Raw genomic sequence first — 27,864 nt, 5'->3', positions numbered from 1 at the left:
CAGGAAACTCGAAAGGACATGGAGAGTAAATTATAGCCCAGATAGCAAAACTAAATATAGGACCTCTCTGAACATATACAAGAAAATGATCTTTACCACAAAAAGCCAGTACTTCACCCAGAAAATAGAAGAAGCAAAAAACTCTAGTCAGGAACTATTTCTAACGATAAAACAACTAGCTAAAGATAAAACTAACACCAATATGCCAGCCACTACAGAGTTTTGCAATACCCTGGGACAATTTTTTATCGACAAAGTGACCCGAGTCTATGAATCATTCAAATCAGCCAACCCACAATCCCCTACACAGGACTTAAATGTCCATACTAAGGACCTAGCTATGAACACTACCTTAAAACCAGAGTTCAAATTCTTCCTCTCTGAGAAGGATCAGGTTCACCAGATTGTTATGGCAACTAAATCAGGGGCATACTCAGACCCATGCCCTCCGAAAATATTTCACTTGTTCCCAGAGCTCTACAGTGAGCAAATGATCAGCCTTCTGGAACTCATACTAAACTCTGGCACATATCCAGATATCTGGAAATCTACATCAGTCCTACCCCTCCTGAAAAAACCCAATCTAGAACCAGAAGAACCTGGAAATTACAGACCAATAGCGAGAATTCCTTTTGGTGCCAAGGTAGCTGAGAAACTATTAAACAAACAACTTGCCCAATTTATTACCGAGGCGAACATACTGGATCCCTCACAGTACGGCTTCCGTGAAGGGCACGGCACCAAAACAGCCTTACTAATGGCAGTGGAAGAGCTCAGGAGCGTGCTGGATGCCGGGGAGAAGGCCGCTTGGATATTATTAGATCTATCAGCGGCCTTCGATACGGTGAACCATGGGACACTCCTGGATCGACTAACAGCAGTAGGAGTCCACCAAGAGGCAAGAATGCTGTTGGCATCATTCCTGGACAATAGAACATTCACAGTGGAATTGGGTGAGAAAAAGTCAAAACCCTTCAACTCCCCATGTGGAGTCCCGCAGGGGTCTTCACTGAGCCCAACGCTCTTTAACCTATATGTAAAACCGCTGGCCGAAATCATCAGGGCTTGTGGCTTTCTGCCAGTGTCTTACGCCGACGACACACAAATTGTAGTCTCTATAAAAAAAGACACCTCAGCCACGGCAAATAACTTCAATAATTGCATGAAGTTAGTAAGCCAGTGGATAGAGCAAAATTGCCTAAAATTAAATGGGGATAAGAGTGAGGTTATGCGCTGGGAACAAACACAGAAATCTGGTCCCCAGAATGGTGGCCGGTAGATCTTGGCAACTGCCCTTCACCGGTGGCCAAAGTTAAAAACTTGGGTATCCTACTAGACAACAAACTCACCTTTGAGGCCCAAACCAACAAACTAGCATCTACGATGTGGTTCATCTTAAAAATGATCAGAAAACTGCTGCCATACATCCCCATAGACTCCCGAAAAACAGTGGTGACCACCTTAGCCTTATAAAGACTTGACTACGGTAATGCATTATATGCTGGGATGCAAGCCCAATACCTGACCAAATTACAACGCTTGCAGAACTCAGCAGCACGACTGATACTAAACATACCGAGATCAGAGCACATCTCGAACCATCTAGATATGCTACACTGGCTCCCCTTGGCAAAACGAATTAGATTCAAATCACTGTGTCTAACATATAAAGCGCTCCAAGGATCGGGACCTCTGTTCCTTAGAACACACCTTAAGCCATACGTCCCCACAAGAGACCTACGGTCAAGCCAGGCAAAATTGCTACAAGTTCCTAGATTCAAACAAACGAGGTGGGGAGGCAGAAGCTTCCTGCTCCATGCCTCCAAAGACTGGAATCAACTCCCTCTCACAATCAAAAACAGTACCTCCCTACTGTCATTTAGAAAAGTGGTTAAAACATGGCTAGTCAAGTCCGGATAAACTATTTTCACCAGTTTAGGACAACACGTCTTCTCTACAGTGCCAAGACGCCCACGGGCATACGAGCGCTTTACAAAACCACAAATCAAATCAAATCAAATCCATTCTTATAGTCTGCTATATAGCTGACATCAGAAAATGTATAAGCAACTTCACACTATGCTTCCTCATTGTTACAAACATATTCCATACTCGAGGATAATCTACACATGTATCCTGCATAAACATGTGTCCTCCCAGGTGCTTAATGCTGTACGGAAATACTTGTAACTTAGAAGCTAGCCTACACAATATTTCTGTCAGTGTGCTACCCTTCCCCTAACATCCCCCCTTCTCCCCACGGTGACAAGTTAACCAGAGGTTTATGATTCGTTATTATGACAAGGACATTCTGTAGTGGTCTGCTCCACATTTTCTATGACAGAATAGTACCTCTCGGAATCCCGTAAAGTTCTTGAACCATTAGATACTATCTATTAATTTCTGCCATCGGTATGCAACAGTACAGATCCTAAGCCAACATTGCTAACATCACCAGCAATGATACACTCCTTCCCTTCAACAAATGGTTTTAAACATAGTATACTGATAATTGCTTTGTTTAGTAAATGGCATGCTTCAGATTGTTTTTTCCTCCAGACAAATATTGCATTCTTCTTTAGGAGACACTCCAGGGGCTCTAATTTGATAGCATAGGTATGTCTACATTTTGAACACAACTTGGTAAGAATAAAGGAATGCAATTAATTGTTCCTTAGTTTATGATGAAGAGGCTGTCAATCTGGCACATTTTTGGTTATATTGGCACTACTAGATATTGTATGGCTTAAGTTTTCCATTTGCACTTAGAAAATTTGAGAGTTAGGCCGTTCTCCTTCAAGGCCAGCAATACATTATAGAAGTACTTGTCATGTTTCATGTTTTCCTGTCCAAAAACTAAAATATCATCCAGAAATGTGATCGTTTCAGGAATACTATCCAAGGTTTCTTTCATGAGCCTTTTGAACACAGAAGCCGCATGTACTAGCAAGGCCAAACTGCATCCTGCGATAGCGGAACATACCATCAGGGGTAATAAAAGTAGTCAAAAATGTAGGGTCCTCATCTAAAACTACTTGATCATGTGCACACGCTAAGTCCAAAGTGAAGAAAATAGATGCCCCAGCTACAGTAGTCAGCTTTCATGTAGATTTGGTAGTAGATGTGAGTCTGTCTATATCACGCTGTTTACTCTGTGGAGGTCTATACATTATCTTAATTTCCAAGAGTTCTGAAATGAAATAATCATTGGTAAAACCCAAAGAGAGGATTTCACGCGTTCAATTATCTCCTTGCATACCAAGTCAGATAATGTTTCTCTCAATTTAGTTCCATAGGTTAAGGGAACATCCATTAATCTGTCTGACAGGAACTGCATTTTCTGTCAGAATTATCTTGTATTTGAATCACTTGTTTGCTCTCAATTTGTGAGCAAAAACAGCACTACATTTTTTCTTTAACAAGGACATGAAATCAACAAAGTCCACAGGCTGAACTACCTTATAATTTGCTCAACTTACTATGAAAATGGAGAATCAGTTTTGGGGTCTAACTTAATATGCATTTCCTCCTGATTGGGCCAACCTAATAATGACGGTCCCTTATCAAAAACATAGACTTTTTCTCTGGTGTCTCTCCAAGAGAATGGAAATTGGACTAAAAATTCATAATCAATGTTTTTGAAATCTCACATGGACACTAAAGACCGTAGAGCTTAAACCAATTCCTTGATAGATTCATCATTACTTTGTTTATAAGAATTAAATTATAGCACTCCAGAACCACATTTGTTTTTTCCATCACATATCAACAATTGTTTTGAGGTATATTCATTCACATCTATATTGCCTGGTCTTTCAAAAGGAGGAAGATTCTTAATTTCTTTGAGCCCAATCCTGCCTCAACAACACTTCAACGAGGCTAACTTTCTTTCAGCTGAACATGAATCACCCTGTAATACTTGAACAAAAGCAAAACACATGGCTTCCTATACTTCCCAGTTCATTGGTGGTTCCGCTGGAGGTGGCAAAAATGAAGAGGGTGGTACGGTGCTAGGCATTATGAACTAAAAGAGGAAAATGAGGTAAACCAAGAAACAAACACAACAAATTTAGTCACCGTAGTCCTCTAAACAAATAACTGAAGTGGTCATAGTTGTGCCATCAATGATAGATAGACCATTCACAACAAGTATCTGCCTAATGCAAGTGTTGAAGCAATAAGTACCTGTCTAATGCAAGTGTCACAGAAACAGTACGCAATTTACTATGCTGCAAACTGCTATTCAGGTAACCATATGTTTTAAGCTGCTGTGGGGGACTTTTGCTTGACAAAATCTTGTCCAAAACAGTGTGGCCGAAAATAAATGATGAATACACCAGAGTTCAAGAAACGTACAGTATTTAATTTTGAACAAAATGTCGAAATTTTACTTCAATTAATATAGTATGCCAAAAATGCAGGCGAGAACAAAGTGGTGTCAATGACAACATGCTCTGAACAAAAGCAAATGGAGTATTCCCATTGACTCGAAATGGCCACTGAAAATGTTGTGGAGTGTGATTCTGAATAGGCAATGTGGCTTGTTACATAGTGTTTCCTCAAAGTCTAAAGATGGGCACAAAAATCGTCCTGATTGTCAGTGGGAAGTGGAGGCAGGATGATAACACTCGCTGCACTTAATAGATGGCAACTCAACTCACAGAATGGCAGTTTATTCTCCAGATGTTCAGAAGTTAAAAAGAAGAACAAAGTCTACAGAGTATTCCTTTAAAAAAATTTTTTTTTATTGCAATTCAATACTTGGATAAATACAGATTAGTTTCATATATCAGAAATACAGCTGAACACTTCAATATATCTTACAGATAGAATAAAAAGGCTAAGACAAATTCATTAATCATGTAAAATAGAGTCAAAACCTCCCAGTCACAAAGCAAAACAGAAGATAATAAAATATAGTCTTATTAACCCTTCATTTGTTCTATCATAGACCCCCAAATCATTAGCCCTAGTTTCCATTTTCGTACCCCTTTAAGAGCATAGAGACTATGTTCCGAGTTAAAAATAACTTAAAATCTAGCTCTCGAGATCTCAAAGGTAGGGGTTTCCTTCTGCAACCACATGCAGGCTATATAAAGACGAGCCACAGCAACTGCAATAGAAATCAAATATTGGAATTTAAAGGCAGGGTGCCTGTCATCTGTCATTTCTTCACCTACACCCAACAATATAGTAGATGGTGTCATACTTATCTCCACCCCAGTAACTTCTGAAAGGAATTTTTCTTTACGGCATAAAAATGTAGTTAATTTCCTACACATATAAAAGATATGTACAATATCGGCCAAGTCTGTACTGCACCAAAAACACTTCCCAATGTTAGTTCCCCCCCATTTTAGCATTTTCGTTGGGGTGTGATAGAGATTAAATATGGTTTTAAAATGCAGCATTCTTAAATTAGCTGAGATTAAAATCCTCCCTGCCACATCGATTGGTTGTTCTATAAGTACATTTTGACAGCTAAGCCGATTCCCCCATTTAAGATTTTGAACCTCTAAGTCCTCTTTTTGTGTATCTAATAAGCAGTTGTATATTACACCAATACGCTGTATGCGTCTAATGGACTTGGTCGGCTCAATTATCCTGTCTTTTCTTCAAGAAGTCCTGCATCTGTAAAAATTTGAAAAATTCTGTTCTAGAAAGTTCATATTTATTGGCTAGCATTGAAAAGAATAATAGGTCCCCATTTCTATATAAATTACCGATATATAATATCCCTTTTCCTTTCCATCTGTGCACTATTCTATCAGAGAAAATGGCTGGCAAAGGGTTGGTGTGGCGATCGGTGTATAGTGGCAAACCCCCTCAATTTGTTATGGCTACACCTGGATTCATAGTAGACTGTTGTGTACAGGCCAATAGTGTATACCCTATCTCTTTTAACCGCATGCGCGCTGCGGCTATTTTCGCGCTGCGCGGCTTTTTTCAAAAAGCCGCGTTACATGACGAGCTCAGCCCGTCATCAGCGTGCGAGCGGCGCAACTGATGACAAGCTGAGCTCGTCATCAGCGCCCAAGTGGTTAAAATCTACAATTTATTCCATGATACATGCGTTTCTTGTACACATACCAAGTCAGGTTGCATCCCCTGTAATTCTGCTGCCACCAGTTGCCGTTTCGCACTATTATTTAGTCCACATACATTAAATGAACATATGCGCAGTCTGGGTCGTATCATCTTATCCCCCATCATATACTTTCATACCTCTCCAATTGCTAGCCTTATCTCCTAGCTTCGTACATCTCCATATTTTTTCCTTCCACTTATATTGGATTGCATTTTCTTTTTCACCGGATCCCCCTTACCCTGCCACCCCTTGTGCACCCCTCCAGACTCTCCCCCACCCCTTCTCCCCACCCCACCCTTGCAGGTCTGTCGGCCCACCTCGCACCCTCCCCCACCTATCCTGTAGTGAGGCTTTAGGACCAATGGTCCCTGTGATTGATAACTAACCCTCCCCAAAAGGCCCCCCACATAATAAACCTGCTTACATAATGAGATAGAAAGAAAAAAAGAAAGATTCAGACACCATTGCATAATATCCTGAAAGGTCGACCCGTAGACACATGTTACTACTCTGGGAAATCTTTTCCCGATTCATATACACCTTTAGCATTGCTTAATGCCCTAAAGATAAACAGAAGAAGAAGATCAAAAGAAAGTATATAAACTATGATAGGTGAGTAAGCAAGTGAACAAGATGCCATGACAAAATCCAGAATCAGATACATTTGTAATAGGATCAGAGCAGCAAATATGTCTCTTGTTACACCCTATAAAATAGATTGTAGGAACTCCTTTGCCTTTACTTCCGATGTAAAGAATTGAGTGTGTTCCTTATGTATGACTTTCAGTGTAGCTGGGTTGAATAGATAGACTTGAGCCCCTTTGACCTGAAATGAGGTAATAAGCTGTCTTAGCTGGCACTGTTTTTCCACCATCTGGTGGCAAAAGTCAGGCCTTACAATAATGTATGACCCCTTCCCCCTCCTCTTTCTGTCAAGGCATGCCAGTTCATACTCAGCTTGACAGGATAGGAAATTATTGACCGATATCCAGATTGCTCTGGGTCTGACGGTATTTTGCACTGGCTTTGCGCGCTGTGTAAATGGGAACCTCTGAGCTCTCTGAGTTTCTGAACTCCAAACCCATTGCGATAGCTCAGGAAATGACTCTGAGAAGAGATCAACCACACATTTTCTTACATCCTGACCCTCTATGCCTTCTGCCACCCCCGGTATTCTTAAGGTGTTATGCCTGAGGCTGTTTTCCAAATCTGTCAGTTTCCATTCAGTGTCCTCTTTAGATGCCTCGATTGATTCAGTTATTGTTTTTTGAGCTGCCAGCTCATCCTCCAAATTAGATATCTGCATTTCTGCCTCAGTGACTCTTTCCGCAAATTTGGAGCAGGATTTTGCTCTTTTGTAACTTGCAGCAAGCCGCTTGAGTCCGTTGGCTTTCTGTGCGGGTTTCTTCTCTATGAGCCATGATAGTCTCATAGATCATGGTCAACGAGATCTCCTCAGGTTTCCCACCTGCACTTTCCATCGGGTGTTTGGTTACCATCCCCTTATTCCAGCCGATTATGAGTAGTCCCATGCCAAGGCATCGACCCCCCATCGTGTATGGCCTCTTCGCCATGTCCCAGCTTCTTACGGACTGTCCGTGGAGCACTCTCATACGTATCTGTCCCATGATCTTAGTCTTCGGGGTGCTTGATTCCCTACATCCACTACTAGGGGATACCCCTCTACATTTGTGCCCAAAATTTAGCTCAATTTTATCCCCTGATGATTCCGAGGGGACCAAAGAGAGAAGAAATAATCGCCGGAATCAGTCTCTTGAATCATAATTTACGCACCATATTACTCTCCCCCCCCCGCTTCTTCACTTAGTCCATCCGTGCGCCACACAGTATTTTTCTGCATATCTTTACTTAAAGTGTCCTTTTGGGCCGTGCTGGACCCTGTACATTTCTTTATTTTGTACCGTCTGGGATACAGAGCCAGGAATCTCCCCTGGCTTGACGGTAGCCGTAGTATTTAGAGAGGTATCTCCCACTTTGTTTATTTGATCCTAAGGCTGGCTGGCTGGTGCTCTGTATTAATCATATCCTGCTCAGGGTTTAAAGTGGAACTCAAACTTTTGCACATTTCCCCTGATGGCCCCCCATCCTTTTTCAAATTATGTTGTTTTTCCCTCTTACTGGCAAAACCAAAGAAGGAATATTGCACTTACCGCAATCCTCCATGCTTAGTTCACATTTTTTCACTCGCATATCTTCAGTTTTATCCGCCGTGCCATTCTTTCCGCTCCGATGCTGTTTCCCAGTTTTCCCTGTGCTTGTCAATTCCATTGTAGTACGTGTCTTCCCGTGTACTGTCTTCGGAGGCATTGAAGCGCTCAGGACTCCATGCTGTGTAAGCAAGCCGGGTGATCCGCCAGCTACAGCTGAGAAATCGACGTGCCTCTCCCTGAACAGTGGTCCCCAAGAGAAGCATGCCTTGATGGTCCCCAGGTAAGTTTTCATTGATCCAACACGTTTGGGCAGCGATGGGTTGCATAATGTTTCAATTTACTCACTGGGGGTTTTTGGGGGGAAAGTAATCCATGGGAGTTAGTCACATGTCCGACTAGCGGCCACCATCTTGCCGCCGCAAAAACCTCGTCTGCAGAGTACTTCTACTGTAGTAAGTAAATTTTCCCACTTCTGAAGTATGAATGTACCTGTCCTACACAATCGTCGTCTGTGTAGCATTAAATAAAGAATAAACTTTAACACAGTGTGGATTCCAAATATCTTTTATCCTTAGGCACAAGGACCAAGACAAACAGGGACGTCTGAAAAGTTGGCTCCACAGAAGAAACAGTTGCCCCATGAGTCGCGCCAGCATTTAACCATAAACAGTCACATGTTGGCATGAGTACAAATAGTCGCAAGCACAGCAATAGGAAATTGCCACAGAATCCAAAACAAAAAAACCTTGATTTATCGGAGACCAAAGGGACTATGGAGAGAATAAACAGAACATTTAAGGAAATATTCCAGTTAGCTGAAGCTAATAATTTGGACTGGAGAAAAGTGTTCCCAGCCCTAATCAAAGCATATTTCCTGTCTCCCCACTCATCCACAGGAGAATCAACTTTTGAGTTAGTCAGAAGGAGTTTTCCTTTCACCAAAATGATTCCAGTGTGGAGCACGGAAGTGAGATTCAATAGGGTAAATGAACTGAGAATGAAAGGAAAGGAATTGCAAATTAAGTAAGAAATAATTCGGTGAGAGAAGAATGGAGAAGGATACTGTGTTCAGTGTGGATGATTGGGTAAAGGTGAAAGCCTAGATTGGTTGTGGGGAATGCTCAAAGTTTCTTAAAGCTTTGAAGGTAATCAAATTGTTTAAAAAGACCAATGATGGCAGGATAGGGAACAGGAGTCGGTGGCAATTGTCATTCACCCTGACTCCGCTTCCAACGTGGCAGTGTGTGGTTCCACGGTTCGTGGGGGTAATGTTGAAGTGTTTGTTTGGCATGAAGAGTGACAAGAGACTGTGAGATGTAGAAGTGGTCAGATGCTCACGAGAGCACTTGATTTGCATTATTACATCAGCGCTTGACTTCTTTTATATATAAAATAGGCAAACATTTTATCTTCCACTCAATATTAATTTGTTTATAGAGTTTTATTTACAATTCATGTATTTTCATTTCATCTAGGATAGAACTTTTATGATGTATTTTCTGTCTATGTTTATGTGTTAAGTATGTATTATTTAATTGAAGGAGACGTGTGATATGCCTGATTACCAAGTTTATTTATGTACTCTTCCCCTACATTCTATTATTGAATATATTGATGCTCTGGTAGAATGTTTAGGTTCAAGCAGGATGGCAATTGGAGTTGGAACCTGGACGGCTAAGGTGCTGTTATAAAGTGTTGCAGCAACAAACTATTTTTTGTGGAGCTCATTTATGGCCTAAATTGGAGTATAACATGTGGCTATCTGCCAAAATCATCCTGTTTGTATCCAAGTTATTGATATTTGTAGTCAATGCAGAAAAATGCATGCCCCCAACTACAGCTCTTAGATTGTATCCTACTGTATGCCTACTGGAAACACAAACTCTGCTACTCTTCGTCGCTAGGCCACATTCAAGCCACTTTGTGGCACCTTTAAGTTCAGTCCATTTGCCTTTTTCCATTTATTAGCCATGCAGGTCACCCATCCTCTCCTGAATTTCAACACTGAAATGCCACCTTTTGAAATTGGAAAGGCAACTGATTTTTGCTCCACACTGCTATAAATATGTCTGTTTGCAGGCATGTATGGCCACTTATCTTTAGAAATATTATTCTCTTAGATGTATGTTTATGTTTACCAATAACATTCTTACTACTGATAAATAAATAAATCTACTTGGCTTGGAAGGGCATAGCTTGTACTGTGCTTCAAGAATGAAAGGTTCCGGTATTAGACATTTTTGGTGCTCTGCGATTGCTATTCCCAAACCTTAATATAGTTGTTTGATCATTCTTCATATGTTTTCTAACACTGGGATTTATTTTTCTTCCCTAGACATACAAGACAATACCTTCAATATGAGTGTTGCCACTGGTCATGGCCCCACTTCTTGGGAACTCAGCATTTCTGTTGATCACCAGTATGAAGCAGAGGAAAAGGAATTCTCAATTCGAGTATCAGGGGATCTTCATGTTGGTGGTGTAATGCTTAAACTAGTGGAGCAAATAAGTAAGTTTATTGATGTTGATTGTGCTATAACATATTGAAATTAGTGGCAGTAAATTAGTTTTTGTTGCTATTATGCAACAAAATGCAATGCAGGTTTTAAACATGGCTACACATCAGGACATGTCTAACAATTTAAATTTCAACTGCTGTGAACAATTTTAAGCTAGAAAAAGTCCTCTAAGGGTGTTCTAATGCTATATTATGATCTGCCTTTAGCCACATATGTTTTGCCTACTTCTTTAAAAACTGGGGTTTATTAAAAATTGCGGGGCAGATTTACAAGAAAGTAACGCACCTGTAGAGATGCATCACTTTTCCTGTGCCACCCTGAGAAACTCTTGTGCCACCTTGGAGGCACTGTATTTACATTATGGCGCACCATGTCGCAAGGATCACGCATTGTTGGAGTTGTGTTGCAAGCACGACGCAACTCCAGCAATGCATGGGGAGACTTATCCCCATTGTGCTGCGTGACTACTTACGCCTGCTCCAAGCAGGCATAAGGTTTTGACGCAGTGGCGTTCTAGAAGTGGTGCAGTGAAATCTTGTAGATTTCACTGCGTCACTTCTAGAAGGCTTTTTTGCGTGGGAATGCCCACTGTGCATAGATTATACCCGACACAGGTATAATGAGATGCAGGGTTTTACAACAGGACAGATCTCCCTAGATGCGTCACATTGTAAAAGGGCTGCATTTTTACGCAGCCGCTGCGTCACAAAAAGTGACGCAACAGCAGCGCAAAAAGGACGCAAGTGGCTTGTAAATATGCCCCTGCATATTTATGAAAGTTCAGTGCTTAAAATGTTACCTTGTGATCTTATTGGTCACCACTGCGAGCTTTAAAGCTTTTTGTTTTAAAAAGAACATATTCCATGCTCAGGCACTGGCTTTGTTGTCACACTTCTCCCCCTACCCAGTTTATGAGGCCCTAGCCTACCGCTCGCTGAACCCAGATAGGCATGCAACTCTGGTGGCCACACACTTTCAAGGGGAACTCCTCCAGGTACATTCTGATGCCATAGGCTACATGAACATCCTTCATGTGCCTGCTGCTGTCTACACTGCCACACTCCATTCTCTTTTTAAGATATGAGAATACAAGCTATTGCGTGCAGGGACTGGATTGCGATGTCACATTTCCTGAAACATGATCCGCATAATTAGCCTGAATGTGAGGGGTTTAAACTCGTCAGCCAAAAGAATAGCATTACTAACAGAGCTTAGGGCAGTCCATTGTTACATATATCTCCTGCAAGAGACCCACCTCCTGAAAAAGGACTGGAGCGGAATGCGTTCTAGATGGTTCAATCGCCAAATCTGGTCGTCTGGTCAGGGGAACAAAGCGGGGGTCGCGATCCTAGTAGCCACACACTTTCAAGGGAAAATCCTCAATGTACACTCTGAGATTGCAGGCCGACTTGTAGCCCTGCATATGTCCCTTTCTAATTAAATGTTCACGATAGCTTCCATTTATGTCCCCAACAATCACCAGGAGCCATTTATTAGTCAGGAAATTGGTACCACTCTGACCTCGCCTTATTCCAACCTAATGATAGGGGGTGATTTTTAACTTGGTACCAGACACCTCTATGGATAGAACCCCCCCTTCCCTCCTCCCCCCCCCAAGATGCAGGGCTGCAGGGATGTACACCCCACAGGGAAAACGTTGGTTAGCCAAGGTGGGGTTAACAGATATATGGAGGTCACTTCACACGGCCACACGGTCATACTTTATTTTCATACAATCATATGTCAGAATTGATTATTTCCTAATCACTGCGCCCAAGGGTAACTCGGGCCATTATCGATGTGGCGTTCCTGTTGGATCATGCCCCTATTCAGCTTGACCTGTATTTCCCGACCACAAGCCTGGGTTGTAGATTGTGGCGCCTCAATCCTAAACTGTTATCCTATGATGCAGCCATCCAGGAGGTGGAGAAAGCAATAGTGGATTACCTCGCAATTAACGATACCCCACATATGGCTATAGCAACGCTCTGGGAGACTCTCAAAGCAGTGGTAAGGAGCACATATATAGCCATAGCAGCATGACTCGAAAGATAACATGCAAGAAAACGCGCCAGCTTAGAAGACACCGTAAAAGAATTAGAAGAGGCTCGCCGACATACATGCTCACACAAAACTAGGCGTCAGATGACTATAACGCGAAGCACTTGACATGGATGCCGCAGAATATGCACTGTTGCGCACCCAACAAAAGTATTATGTGGGGTGGAAACAAAGCAGGGAAGCTCCTGGCCAATAGATTGCATAGACAGGAATGCTCTAGACGTGTGCAGGACCTGATAGATGGAGGCCAGAAACATATCATTAGGGACGAAGACATAGCAGCAGAATTTGGCCGTTTTTATGCACAACTATACTGAGAGGATGGGCAATCACCAGAGGATTGCACTCCTTATATTACACAGTTTCCAACCATAAAAGACGCTTCTTGAACCCACCACAGCACCCTTAGAGAAGGATATTACTGAGCTGGAGGTGTTGGAAGCGATAGGGAGACTCAAGCAAGAAAAGGCACCAGGGCAGGATGGGTACACAGCTGCTTTTTTACAAGCAATACGCAACATTGCTATCTCCAGTGCTAGCCCAGCTGTATAATTCCTTTAGAACCTCCGGGATGCTTATAGAATCGATGCACACGGCGTTAGTAACAGTACTGCCAAAGCCCCGGAAGGACCCCCAACACTGCGCGTCTTACCGCCCCATATCCCTTCTTAATGTTGACGCTAAGATATTCACAGGGATATTGGCGTGTAGGCTGGCTAGATACATGCCAGGGCTGATTGAGCCTAACCAGTCAGGCATCATACCCGGCCATACATGCGGAGACAACATCAAACAGCTTTTCCATTTACTGGATAAGACCCTAAGTTCCCACAAACCTACGGTGTTCCTGTCCATTGATACCGATTTGATCGCGATCACTAGCCATTCTTGAAAGTAGTATTGGAGGCAGTAGGCCTCTGCCCCAGATTCCGACTGTGGATTTGGGCTGGCTATGTGGAACTGAGGGCACTTGTTAGTGTGAACAATGCGCAATCCCCAACCTTCCCGATCTCCAGGGGGAGCCGCCAGGGGGGTTTGGGATAGGGTATACTCATCCAAGAAGCTTTCGACACAGGTTTCCCCGCTTACACCAATTATAGGTATCCCGGACTTTCTGCAGGCCATGCAGTAGAAGGTCTTCTTGCGTTGGCAGCAGGCCAACTGTAAACACATCAGTGATTTCTTTGAGGTGAAGGGCCTTTTGGACTTTAAAATGGTCCAACAATATTTCGGATTCTCAGATTCAGAATACTGTCATTACCTGGCGATCAGACATTGGGTGACCCTTCCCACCATTCGGCCACATGCTAGCAGGCACTTGACTGTGATTGAGCGCTGGCTTTTGTCCAGAAAAGACGACTCCCGCATCTTGTCCGATATATACTGTTTCTTAAACACTCAGGCCCCCCCCTACAGACACCGGCTAGGAGAAGGTGGGAAATAGAATGTGACTGCAAATTTACCGATAAGGAATGTATGGACATCTACCACCGCGCTCGCACCTCAGCCACTAGCGCCTCTGGTAAAGAAACACTTTTAAAGCTAGTCTATTATTGGTACTAGACGCCAGCACGTCTGGCTCAATTGCAGAAAAGAAAGGAGGATACATGCTGGCGACACTGAACTCATTCAGGTACACTCACTCACCTGCTATGGCACTGCACCAACCAACTTACATGCCTGATATGCTTGCGTTCATTGCAGATTACGCTCTTTACCCCCACTGATGGTTAGATAGATAAGGAGTACAACGACCTATTCATGATTGTGAAATGAGCATGGCTGTTATTTTTGTTACTGTTTTATTGACAATGTTTGATCCTGTTTCTCTTCCTTCCCCTCCTTTTAGTGTTACCCATACCCTCGATTTCCCCCCCTTCCTTCCCCCCTTTATTGAAACTTCGCCGGCCAGTGGATGTAGGCGAAGGCAATTGTGAATAAAACCTAATAAAAAATGTTACAATCCTAAAAGAACACATTAATCAACTCTAACACTCCTTCGCCCATTGGAACCTTCCATGGGTTCCTGGTGATTCTGTTCCATGCAGCACTGTCTGGTCCTACTTTAACCAGTTCCTCTACTGACATCCTGTTGTATAGGAAGGCATTGCTACAGTGTTGCCATTATAGTGGGAGGAGGAGGAGGAAATCAGTGAAACGTGTTACTGTCCACGAACCTTCCCACACATTTAATTGATCTGGATGAGACTGCACCATCCTTCAGTATCCACGAGGAGGAGAAGGACTTGGGTCAAGTTAATTGTTGAAAATAGTCCTCATGACGTCCTCCCCAATTAAAGTACTGGTCCGAAACTTCAGATTACCATATCTATCAATTATTTATTAATTTCCTTTCATCATACATCACTTACAATAAACTGAAAATCTGCGGAGCCCACTTTAATCTTATTTGTCGTTCAGTTGTTTTTTCGTCAGACATTGTGCATGTTTTCTAACTGCATCACCTGTTTTTGTTGTGTGATTCACATTGCACTACCATTTAAAATCAAGGCAAAACATATTAGAATGACCGGTAGTCGGTTGAAATGTTTAATGTGTTCATCATTCGTGTATAAGTTAAATAGAGTGGAAAATATAATGCATGTTTCACTGCATATGGTCTCTCATTACCATGGCATGTGTACGAAACATCACCGTAATAGATGCTTTCACACTGTTCCCTCACAAATTACTGATGGAGGGCAGCTCCTTTGGCCACTGTTACCAAGCTTTGAAGCCCAGACCATTGTTCTGTATAAGTGCTGCACAAGTTACTCAATTTTCAAATACTCTCAGATTTCATTTTTCTTTTTAGCATGAGCCTCGACAATCGTGAATATGTACATTTTTGCTGTCTTAAATGCATGGCTGGGGTGAATTTAATTTGGCAATCCCTGTCTCAAAGTTATTGTGCCCCTGATGTGAGTCTCTGCATGCTGTCAAGATCTTAGAAGATTGACTGTTACAATGGTATTTTTTAAGTAAATCATAGGATGAGGATTTTGTTCCTTACACTTTAATATGTTGTTAGACTTGTCATGCTTAGGGTGGTCTGCCCCCAATCTTTTTGCCTCCTTACCAATTCTTTTTGCTGTATATTTTTGTGGGCTTAGGACTAGGAGTACTTTACCACTGCTAACCAGCGCTGAAGTGCATGTGCTTCTCCCCTAAACACGGTGACATTGGTGTATATCTGATTAGAATATTTAGTTAACTTACAAGTCCCTTGTAAAGTGGTATACCATATACCCAAAGCCTGTAATCTAAATGCTACTGGTGGGCCTGCAGCACTGGTTGTGCCACCCTCACAAGTAGCCTTTCAAGCCTGTCTCAGGCCTGCCAGTGCAAGACCTGTGTGTGCATTTTACTGCCACTTCCATTTCACTTTTAAAACCAGTTGCCAAGCCTTAAACTCCCCTTTTATTACATGTCAGCCCTAAGGTAGGCCCTTGATAGCGCGAAGGGCATGGTGCTGTGTAATTAAAAGGTAGGGCATGTACTTGTCAGTTTTACATGTCCTGGTAGTGGCAAACAGCTAAATTCATTCTCTACTGTGAGGCCTACTCCTCACATAGGCTAGCATTGGGAATTCCTTAATACACTTCTAGGCTGTATTTTCTTGTTAGCAGGGAGTTGCTGCATCGTGTTCCATATCTTTGGAATAGTAATGTGAAATCCTCTTCAGTACTAAAGATGGAATTAACATTACTATTTAGAAATGCCACTTTCAGAAAGTTCGGGTTAGCAGTGTGGTTATCGATACTTTTTACCAGGTAGTCTTTTGTTGTTTTCCATTGTTATGCACGATCCACTTCCTGTGGAACAGAGTATTTTCTTACGGGACTATTACGTGTTTAGATGTATATTGTTGTAAGAAATTACTGCGGCATCACCGTGTTGCAGAAGTTATGTGTTGACTGCACGATAAGAGGATGAGCGATTGTACGGTATTTACTGCTGGCATCTTTCACTGCAATTGAACGTATGTTTTCACGTGGGCTTGGATTATGAGTTACGGTGAGTTTTGGCACGCACCAAGGCGTGTGCAACACTGTTGTTTTTAATCGTGAGCACTTCCTTTGGGCGCACACTGTGATCTCTATCACCACAATATGTATCAGTAGGTACTTGGGCATTTATGACTGAATACTACATGTAAGTAGGTACGCTTTTTACTCGGTTGCACATGTGGGGATTTAGCCATCACTCTATATCACTCTATTTCTTCACACATGGGTTTATGTTTTGGGTCTAACACTGTATACTCCTGTGTAACATGCAAACCACTGATTTTGGTTTTCGTCAGTTCTTGGATTTTTGCAAATAAATGTGTATGCTACATTCCTTGTAGGAATTAACCCCTGATGAAGGGCAAAGCCCAAAATGCATTGTTGTAAGAAATTACGGCGACGTCACCGTGTTGCAGCAGGAATTACCCCCCTGATGAAGGGCAAAGCCTGAAATGCATTGGGGTACCTGTAAAACAAGATGACCATTACAACAGTGATACACATATGAGAAGAATCATATGAATAGTAAAGTTGATGAAATAACACATGAAACATAAATGATGAATACATCGAATTGAAAATCATTCAAGTGAATGACAATTTTTTGAAGCGACAAATGTCATCATGAGTGCTTTTTGAGTCCGTTCTTTCCTTGATTGGAGGACGCTTTTCAATACTTTTAGAAAGTGGACATTTCTCTGCTCTTAACTTAGCTCTGTGTACCTCCAGCCTATCTCCAATAAATGGATGACAGCAGCACTTGTTGCATTCCCTCTAGACAGCCACTAACACCGGAAGGGTAGGTGTGAGAGAAAACGAATCTGCATTCTGATAGCTCTTCCTGGGCAGGAAGAGAGAGAGAGGCGATGCTGACACTTACACCTGAAAAGCCAGTGTCCTGTTGCCCACACAAAAGGCTTATTACCCCCCACATATAGCCTGACAGACAGGGCTGGGATTAAAGGGGACCTGTGAACTTCAAGGGCTGCTTTGAAGTCACCTCCAATTAAAAGGCACATTTGGGTAGACGTACTGGGACTCTAACCCTATCAAGACAGTGCACTACTGGACCTGTGAAGAACTCTATTAGGAGTAAAGACTGCTGTGCCACACGGATTTCCACTCTCGCCTAATTGCTGCAGGAACTGCTTTCTGCTTTGATGAGCTCGCCTGCTGATCTCTGCCCTGCTGAGGACAAGGACTGGATCCATCTCACTTGAACCCAGGGTGACTTCAAGGGCTTGCCGGCTTGCCTGTTGTTCTGAAGTCTCATGGCCATCAAAGACTTCCTGCAAAAGCACCTGGGCTATGCTATCTGTGTGTACTGCCCTGTTGAGTGGTGCCAACAAGTCCTGGGCCCTTAATAGGTGATTTCTGTTGTGCAGAACCATTAGAATCAACACAGTGCTGACTTTGCGTCGATCGTAACCAACACAGGGCCCTGCAACACTGTTCATCCAAGGATGTCCCTGTACAGCTCGATGATGAAACAGGACCCAACTGCAAGGTTAGATGATGCAGTGCCTGGATTTGTACGAGGTTGGATGCCGACATGGACCCGACTGCAAGGCTCGACATCGAAACATCCACGCGGTTGGGTGGATCGGAACCGACACATCGACTCTTTGGCGCCAAAGCTTGCTCCATCTAAGGTACTTTTTCATTGGGTCCAGTGTGGGTCCTGTAGCCGGCCTGTCCTCCATCGTGGTCTACCTGAACTATGGATTTACACCAGCCTAGCGTGACTTCAAGTAACCCCTAAGCGCTATTTGAATCTAAGCACTACTTTTTGATTTATTCTTTAATAATCCTTAACTTCGTTTCTACTTATTAGATTTTTGTTGTTTAGGTCTTGTTGTACTAAAAAAAATATAGTCTATATTTCTAAATCTGTGTGGAGTATTTTTGTGGTGTTTTCATTGTGTTACTGTGTGTGTTGCATAAATACTTTACACATTGCCTCTTTAGATAAACCTAACTGCTCTGTGCCAAGCTACCAGGGGGTGAGCACATGTTATTGTGTAGTGTGTATGTAGCTTATCCTGACTAGGATCATGGTCCCTACTTGGACAGGATGCATACCTCTGCCAACTACAGACCCAATTTCTAACATATGTGCTTTAAAACAAATAGATTATTAAACCTATGAGAGCTACTATTGTTGGGCATTTATCTATAAATCAATGCACACCTTTCCTGAAAGAAGCTGCTCATCAGTAGAGGTCCTTTACCATTGCCATCTTTTGTGGCAGATTTATTTTGGCATGTGTTCCCACTCTTCAAGCAGAGCATCTGCACTACTAGTGCTTTTGACAGGAGGGAATTGAAATGCTTTTGAATGAACCGTAACTACGTATAGTCTGGGATTTGCGAAATGTAGTTTTTCTTAGGATTGCACTGTAGATTTTGTATCCAAACGAGATTTGCTATACATAAAAAACACCCCATGAGGAAGAAAGTCACCATATTGATAAATGAACAGCATGTACCTTTTTGATATTATTTCTTATATATACTTGTTTTTCTGATATGGTTTTTTTGTTATACCTTGTTTCAGCTCATGTGGTCCCAGATGAAGGTCTCTAATGACCAAAATGCATTGGACTTGAGTACAATTGAAATGCATTCATAATGATGAATCTGATGAATTGAATCATAAAATATCTTTTTGAAAATTTGAAAATTAAAGAGACTTATGAACATTGAAAAAATGTGTGCTTTATAAACTTTAGAGGAACTCTGGGCCGTTCCCAGTAGGATTCTACAGCTGTGCGTCAGGGGATGCTTCCACTTTGGCGGTGGGAAGCACTACTTGTTAGACTGTTCATTGGGCGACTACAGGCAAGAGGCGCTGCCTTGACTGCTCGTTTAAACTCAATAAGTCACAAGCGAAAGTAAGAACTTTTCATACAACTAAGAGCAGTGCGCTCAAGCCTCATTCTATTTCAGTTCGAAGATGAGATGAGTCTCATATGAGTTAAGTTAGTTAAGCGCTCAAATCAACTTACATTATGCCATCTGTGTCAGAGGGTAGAATGTGTGGGGTATGCTTCTGACACCATTTTATGCACTTACCAGTGATTGATCATAGAAGAAATTGAGACTTTTGTATAGGTTCCATTTTTTATACCATCTGCAAACAAATGGAGAGAAAATATTACCTCATTCTGAGATGGCCCTAAAATCCAGATTCTACTTCGTGTGGTAATAGTATTTCTTTCTGAAGGTTTTGCTGTGGTATTCCCAATCGCAATTAGAGACTTTTGCCCCGATTATGAGTGGGCCATATTTAGATGTTGGACTACCATTTGTTCAGAAAGAAAAGTTCCAGAAATGATCCCTGCACCTAAATCTGGGTATTACAGTTATTTTCCTCCTGAATGGGAAATAAAATGCAAACCCGGAACTACCAGGCCCAAATTCAAATTTAGAGTCCCCATTACACATCTGCTCCATCAGCAGGTGATAAATTGGAGCAGCGAGTCGAGTTCAAGGACATGGGTGGGAGGTCCGGGGTAGAGAAGGCGGGGCACATTTAGTATTGAGCTGAGAAAAGGACATTGCATGTTCTACTCTATGCCAATGGAAGCATCTGGCAAGGAGCCTGGCTATGCTTGCAGCTACATCCGGACACATGAAAGTGTTGGCTAGATTTTCTGGTTGGTAAAATCAGGCGCAGTGGTAACTCACTCAGAAAATCAAGATGTGGGAACAGAAAGACGCTTGTGTCCGAGAATACCGCTACATCCAACACATAGTTAGGCCCTTTGTGCTCTGTATTTAATCCTTTGTGAAGACGCATCTATTTTTAGGTTTTACTGGTGGTATGAGAGGGCAGTATTTTAAAGTGTAATGAGCCAGGACAAAACTGTGGTGCCTCAAGGTCGTAATAAGATTCTGAGTTGTTTCACCATGTTTCATACAGCTCTTTTACCAACTAATTACTCTCACATCTGGTAAATCGTATTACAAGTGTTGTTGGTGGGTGGGCATAATTCCCAGTCCAACCCTAGCACACACCCTATCCCAAAACTGAACCCATGTCTTTGGTGCTGAGAAAACTAGGGGACCATTTCATAAGCAAATTTAATGATTATGTTAAGCAGGCCTGGACTATCCCTGTCGGGTTCCTGGCAATTACCTGGGAAGCTGGAAGGTTAATAGCTAGTTTTGGCACAGGCTTAGGCTGCTTTTGGTGTTGGGGTGAGTGTGACCTCTGGGTGAGTGTGATCTCTGCTGTGACCACAAGCAGGCGTCCACTCTCTTTCCACCCCCTAGTGCCCCCTGGATTGTTTTTGTTTGCTGCTGCTAGCAGATTGAGGCATGGGGACCTGACTTACCTGGCTGAGTACCTTAGCCAATAGGTGATGAATCCCCTCCACCATGCAGCGTATGAAGGGAAAGTTGGGATGTGTAGGAGTGTGCTGCAAATGGCACTACTCATATTCTGCTCTCCACCAGAAGGTAGGTCTGCTCACTGCTTCATGAAGGGACAGGGCCTTCATAATACCACCTTTCTGGAGCCTCTGAGCCAAGCAGATATCTCTGGCACATTTAATGAGCACTATCAATATCTGGCTTTGGGGGATGGGGCTCTTCGTAGGTCTTGGTGGTAGGGGGCCTGCTAGTGCTAGTGTCTGGTGGATGACCTTGCTTCCTCTGCAAATGGGTTTAGGGCATGCATGCTTAATCCGCAATAACTGACTGAATGCACACTATTTAAAACATTGCTGCCAGTTATTATATTTTGGTATGTCATAAGACTGTGAAGAGGATGTACCTTAACCTTCTTCCGGCACTATGGCCCATCTGCTTTTAATTATTCTGGCATACATCCAAGCTTGAGTGCCTAAGGAATAATGTGCCTTCTTTGGGTACTGCAGTTAGTACAGATCACTAGTGTTTTGACCTCACAAATGGCACACCAAGGCTTAACATCCAGCTCACCTGTGAGTATAATCAGTGTCTTAGTTACACACTGGAAGACAAGTGCCTATTAGGGTCTCAGTTGGGGGATCATAAGCCAAAATGCTCCTTGATTTGCCTACTGGATATCTCCCTTCCTGTATGAGACATAAATATATAACAGTGGGGCTTCCTGCCATGGTCATGGTCTTGCCCCCCACCCCTACAAGAGGACTGGCAGTTTGTCTATAAATATAGGGGTGGGGGCTGCCCACAATGGCTGGCCATGCCCCCACCCCAGAGAAAATATGGTGACAGTCTTTCTGCCCCCCTGGATGGTAGATGAAGTGATAACTTCCCCTCTACCCCTCCACGCCGGGGGGGGGGGGCAGAAAGCCCACTAGTCACCAGGGAAAAAGCACAGTGGTGGGCGATGCCCACCATGGGCATGGCCATTCCCCCACCTCAAAAGGGCTCCAAGTCTTTCTGCCCCCCCTTTCATGGACATATTTGGGCAATTACCCCAAATCTCCCCCTTCCCAGGGGTCGGAAAGCCCACTAGATACAAGAGACTACATTATTGTCATTTGTTTGTGGGGGAGGGGCCCTAGTGCCTGCAACAAGAACAGATCAAACAAAGGTCAATTGGAGTCCCCTTGCAATGGCTCCCATTGGCCTTGGTTTTATCTCTTCCTGTTGTGGTCAGTAATCCCAGCCACATAAGTGGCCCAGCATTTCGATCTGAACATTGGTGTAACTCTGGGTTGTATTACTTTTGTGGATTCCTGGCGATTCTGGAAGTTTCCATCACAGAAATGTGAGGAAAATGAGTGATTTCAGGAAAAGTATGAGATTTGCATGGCCTTGTGCGTAAGATAACCTCATGCTATCCATTCAAGGCACATCACCCTGGAATCCCCTAGTTATCTAGTTTTCAAAAATCTGCTGTTCATAGGTTTGCATGGGTGGCACCCCAACACAGCCCCAAATACCACAGCTACCCTGATTGCTTATCTCTCAATTTAGCGCTTTAGGGCCTTTTTGTGTCATGGTCTCATGGCTAAGGGTGGGCGGCCAGCTACGCTCCGTGCACGGAGTGCACGGAGTGCCGTCTCCTACGCATTTTGCGTAGCGGGCGTAGCCAGGCGGCACTACGCGCGCTCCGCAGACGGAGCGTAGCCGGCCACCACCCGCCTCCCTCCCGCCCTCCCTAAATACAGCAATAAATGTATGAAAAGCTATTAAAAACACTTACCTTGTCTGCCGCGTCCCCGGGGCACCCTCTCGCCGTCCCGCGATTCTCGCCGCCATTTCGGGTCCTAATGCGCATGCGCGGGCGGCCGCGCATGCGCATTTCTCATGAGGAATGCGCATGCGCGGCCGCCCGTGCATGCGCATTAGTATCCGGGTAGGTGGCGGCGCGAATCGTGGGACGGCGAGAGGGAGCCCCGGGGACGCGGCAGACAAGGTAAGTGTTTTTAATAGCTTTTTATACTTTTATTGATGTATTTAGGGAGGGCGGGAGGGAGGCGGGCGGCGCGGAGTGGGGCTACGCGGAGTGCGCGGGTGGGCGTAGTTGTGTGCCCACTTCGCGTAGCTCCGCGGAGCCCCACTCCGCACACTGCGCCCAGGGTTACTCATGGCCTACTCACACAAGTGGGGCATCGTTCTTATCAGGGGACAAGTGGGAACTCAAGGCGGTAGGAAATATGTGGCTCCCTGCAGATTCAAGAACATTTTTAAACGCAGAAATGTGAGGAAAATGTGTTTTATTTTAGTCAATGTTTTAGCTTTGTAAGGGATTCTGGGTAAAACCACCCCAGTGAGAGCCACACAAGTAACCCCACCCTGAATTCCCCCAGGTGTCTAGTTTTCAAAAATGTGCAAGTTTGCTTTGTTACCCCAGGTGCAGGCTGAGCTAGGGCCCAAAATCCACAGCTACCCACTTTACAAAAAAGGATCGGTATTGAGTGGAAAAATGTGATGTATCATATTGCGTTTAAGGCCATTTCCTGTCACAGACACTAGGCCTACCTAGGCAAGTGAGGTACCATTTTAATTAGAAGACTTTGGGAATGCTGGGTGGAGGGAAGTTTGTGGCTCCCTGCAGAGTCCTGAAATTTCCTTTACATAAATGTGAGGAAAATGTATGTTTGTCAAGTTTGAGGGTTGCAAGGGATTCTAGGTAAGAAAAAAAGCAGTGAGAACCACGCAAGTCACCCTACCCTGAATTCTCTCAGGTGTCCAGTTTTTAAAAATCTGTAGGTTTGCTAGGTTTCCATAGGGGCCGGCTGAGCTAGGGCCCAAAACCCACAGCTACTCACCGTGCAGAAAAAGAGTCTGTTTTGAGTAAAAAATGTGATGTACCCATGTTGCGTTTTGGGCGGTTTCCTGGCACTAGGCCTACCCTCGCAAGTTAGATCCCATTTTTATCAGAAAACATGTGGAAGCATAGAATAGAACATTTGTTATTACTAATTGGATTTCACTGCATTTGTGCCTTTCTAATTTATGCTTGACAGAACAGGGAGCGACACCACTACCTAAGAGAAGGGGTACCACAGGTAAACAAGAAAATTGGAAATCTCTCGGGATAACCAAAACGTTCACACGAACGATCTCTACTGATACCCAATACTAAATGGGCGGAAAGCACACAATCCTTGCATACACAGTTCAGGAAACTGGACCCTAATCGGCAACTATAATACACACAAATATCGCTGCCAAACTTATGAATAAAATATAAATCTTTTTATTAAAAACAAATGTTGCTGTTTCACAAAGATCACTAAGTGATCAGGTTCACAACATACATTAAAAATCACAATACCATAAAAATATCATAAATGAGAGACAAAAAAAACAAGGTGCAAACAATAAATCACATCATATTTGGGTTGTTCCACGTGGAATTCATTCCTTTTTGTTTTGTCCAGATGTCCGTCAACAGTGTTATCTATTGGACATGGACATGTTCCTTAGAATACAACCAACTATACAACCACAAAGGCGTCAACGCGTTTCGGTGGTATTCTCCTGATAAAAACCACCATCTTCAAGACAAAAAGTGATAATAGTCTCTCTTGCAATCAAGCATGTTAAAAACCTAATAAGAACAGAACATAGGTGTAAATATCAACATACATATTTAAAACTCATTTTATAAAAATACAGTAGATTTTATACATATCACTAACATTAAGAATGAAAATGCGGTACATAATTGTCCGTAAGGTCCAAATAAAACCAGACATGCCCCTATTTTACACACATCTCGTCATTCGGGTGATTATTTATTATTCCTTCCCCCATATTTTCTCGACAACATACAAATTACCCACCTCGTGAAATCAAGAGGTAGGTTTTGATGGTTTCATTAATTTCCAATCTGCGGGGCTCCTTAAGGCTCCAACGCGACATATTAGTTTAACTTGGGACAGAAAGTCACACTGTCAACTAGAGCCAAATACTTTAAGAAGCCCTACATATCTCCTCTGTCACACATCCCCATAGATCCGCCTACCTAAAGGACGATCGGACGTTACGGCTAAACTTTGGCCTGAAGGTTCAGAAACTGCGCTTCAACTTTATTGGTTCTAGTAGTACAGCCAACCTTCTTGCTCTTTCTTCTTCGCTTTCTAGTGTAAGAAAAGATAAGAGATATATATATATATATATATATTAAAGTCTGTTCCCTACTCCTACTGCTTAATGTCTTTACTTAAATCAAACTTAGCATTAACACTCACCATAAATTACTGTCTGTAGGTGCGAATGAATTTCAACTGTTAAATAGAAGTGAGGGATATGCCTCTTCGTCTTGGTAGTTCATACATATTAGGCCCTTTATACCGTCTATATGCGGCACGACCTGAAATTCTGTAAAACAAAACACAATCGATATTTATGTGTATATATGCCCCATCATTGCCCCATAATTTCATTAAGGGATGCCGCACATCCTGTGTTCCCCCTATTTCCTATTGGGATGTTTTCTTTAGAAAGTATCGCATATGTACTTCGAGTTCTCAGCTATAAATACTGAGAATTTTAAAGTACAAGCGGGAAGAGCAATACTCTGATCAAACTTATTACGCCCACCTCCATCCTAATGCGGCAAAGGTCTAAAAAATATATATATATAACAGGGGATGTTCCTGCCGAATTTACCTGGAGGAATATCTCCTGCCTATCGGGAACATCGTGTTCCATTCCCATGCATGTTGCCTATACTCATAAAGGATGATGCATTGTATTTCACGAGTTTGATAATAACCCATGTTTAAACCTTTTTTGGTGATTCATTAATCTAGGGGTTAATGCAAATGACGTAAGCTGTCCACGAACTCCCTCGCCGGGTCCGTACTAAAAATACAAAGCCGAAGGAGGTGAATTGGCTGCAGATTCGACGTCGGCAATATAAATTACATTTTGGTTATTCCGAGAGATTTCCAATTTTCTTGTTTACCTTCCAAATTTATGCCAATGTGTAAAAAAGAGGACATTTTGAAAAACACCCTCTAAATCGTATGCTTGTACATGTGCCTAGAAATTCAGAGATGTGTGAATAACTAGTGCTCATTCCAAAAATACATAGGTTTCCTTGATACCCATTTTCACTCTACATAATAAAAAACCATTGTACAGTGCTACTCGGTTGTTGACTCTCGGTAACATGGATTTTTAGACAGCCTACAAACCTTATACATTCCTTCAACCACAAGGGTCATGCGGACGTAATGGTATACTGCTTTTGTAAATCTAACATTGTGACAAAATGCTACAGATGAAAATGTTGTCACAAATAGATTGTTTGTACTCATAATATTTCTTTATTTCTTTGTGAAAACCTCAAGGGAACTACATATATTACCCCTTGATTAATTCAGAAATGTGTCTACTTTCCAGAAATCTATAGCTTTCCTGGATCATCCATGGGTTTCACACTGGTTTTCATCACAAACTGGAAATAGGTTGAGAGCACAATGGACTACCTCTTTGAAAAATGCCAAAACTGTGGTAAACCTTTTTTTTTATATTCAGCTCTGCATGTGTTCTGCTTGGGTTCTCAGATTAGATAGAACCAGCTCATCAGAGCCTTACTAACCCAGCCAGAACGTTACCCTCTGCCCCTCCCTAGGACCTATTCACAACAGGTATCTACCCCCTAAGGACAGGGAATTCCTAAGATGCATACCATGTACCTCCTATAATATTAGCAATCAGTGGCCTCGCGGTCCCATTCGAACCCAGACCTCTCTACCCCGACGGCAGTATCAGAATCAGCGGCCTCGCGGTCCCATTCGAACCCAGACCTCTCTACCCAGACGGCAGTATCAGAATCGGCGGCCTCGCGGTCCCATTCGAGCCCAGACCTCTCTACCCAGACGGCAGTATCAGAATCGGCGATCTCGCGGTCCCATACAAACCCAGATCTCTCTACCCAGACGGCAGTATCAGAATCGGCGATCTCGCGGTCCCACACGGACCCAGATCTCTCTACCCAGACGGCAGTATCAGAATCGGCGATCTCGCGGTCCCATACGAACCCAGATCCCTCTACCCAGACGGCAGTATCAGAATCGGCGATCTCGCGGTCCCACACGAACCCAGATCTCTCTACCCAGACGGCAGTATCAGAATCGGCGATCTCGCGGTCCCACACGAACCCAGATCTCTCTACCCAGACGGCAGTATCAGAATCGGCGATCTCGCGGTCCCACACGAACCCAGATCTCTCTACCCAGACGGCAGTATCAGAATCGGCGATCTCGCGGTCCCACACGAACCCAGATCTCTCTACCCAGACGGCAGTATCAGAATCGGCGATCTCGCGGTCCCACACGAACCCAGATCTCTCTACCCAGACGGCAGTATCAGAATCGGCGATCTCGCGGTCTCATACAGACCCAGACAACCTACCCAGACGGCAGCTTATCCTATGATTACCATTATATAGAGGGATCGATCTCACTATTCATCAGGGTTATAGAACTACAATGTCCCGGATCACACAACGGTTGCCAATTTAGATAATGTGCAGCGGGGTCGTTAATTCAAGGGGCTCCTCTCTCCCTTATACAGTTACCACTTACCTGATCAGGGTT

The 27,864-nt window shown here is 43.2% G+C and overlaps 1 protein-coding gene across 1 annotated transcript in view; it reads left to right on the top strand.

Moving 5' to 3' along the window:
• Positions 1–27,864, top strand: part of FERMT1 (FERM domain containing kindlin 1) — a 323,796-nt gene that overhangs the window by 60,290 nt on the left and 235,642 nt on the right. Inside the window, exon 2 of the mRNA XM_078649519.1 lies at positions 10,595–10,768. Coding sequence (XP_078505645.1) covers positions 10,618–10,768 — 151 coding nt within the window. The 5' untranslated portion in view covers positions 10,595–10,617. The remainder of the gene's footprint in view (positions 1–10,594; positions 10,769–27,864) is intronic.

The sequence above is a fragment of the Lissotriton helveticus genome, chromosome 6 (genome assembly GCF_964261635.1).
Source record: "Lissotriton helveticus chromosome 6, aLisHel1.1, whole genome shotgun sequence".
Classification (NCBI taxonomy): domain Eukaryota; kingdom Metazoa; phylum Chordata; class Amphibia; order Caudata; family Salamandridae; genus Lissotriton; species Lissotriton helveticus.
The sequence above is the reverse complement of the archived record's forward strand: the minus strand, read 5'-3'. Positions and strand labels throughout refer to the sequence as shown.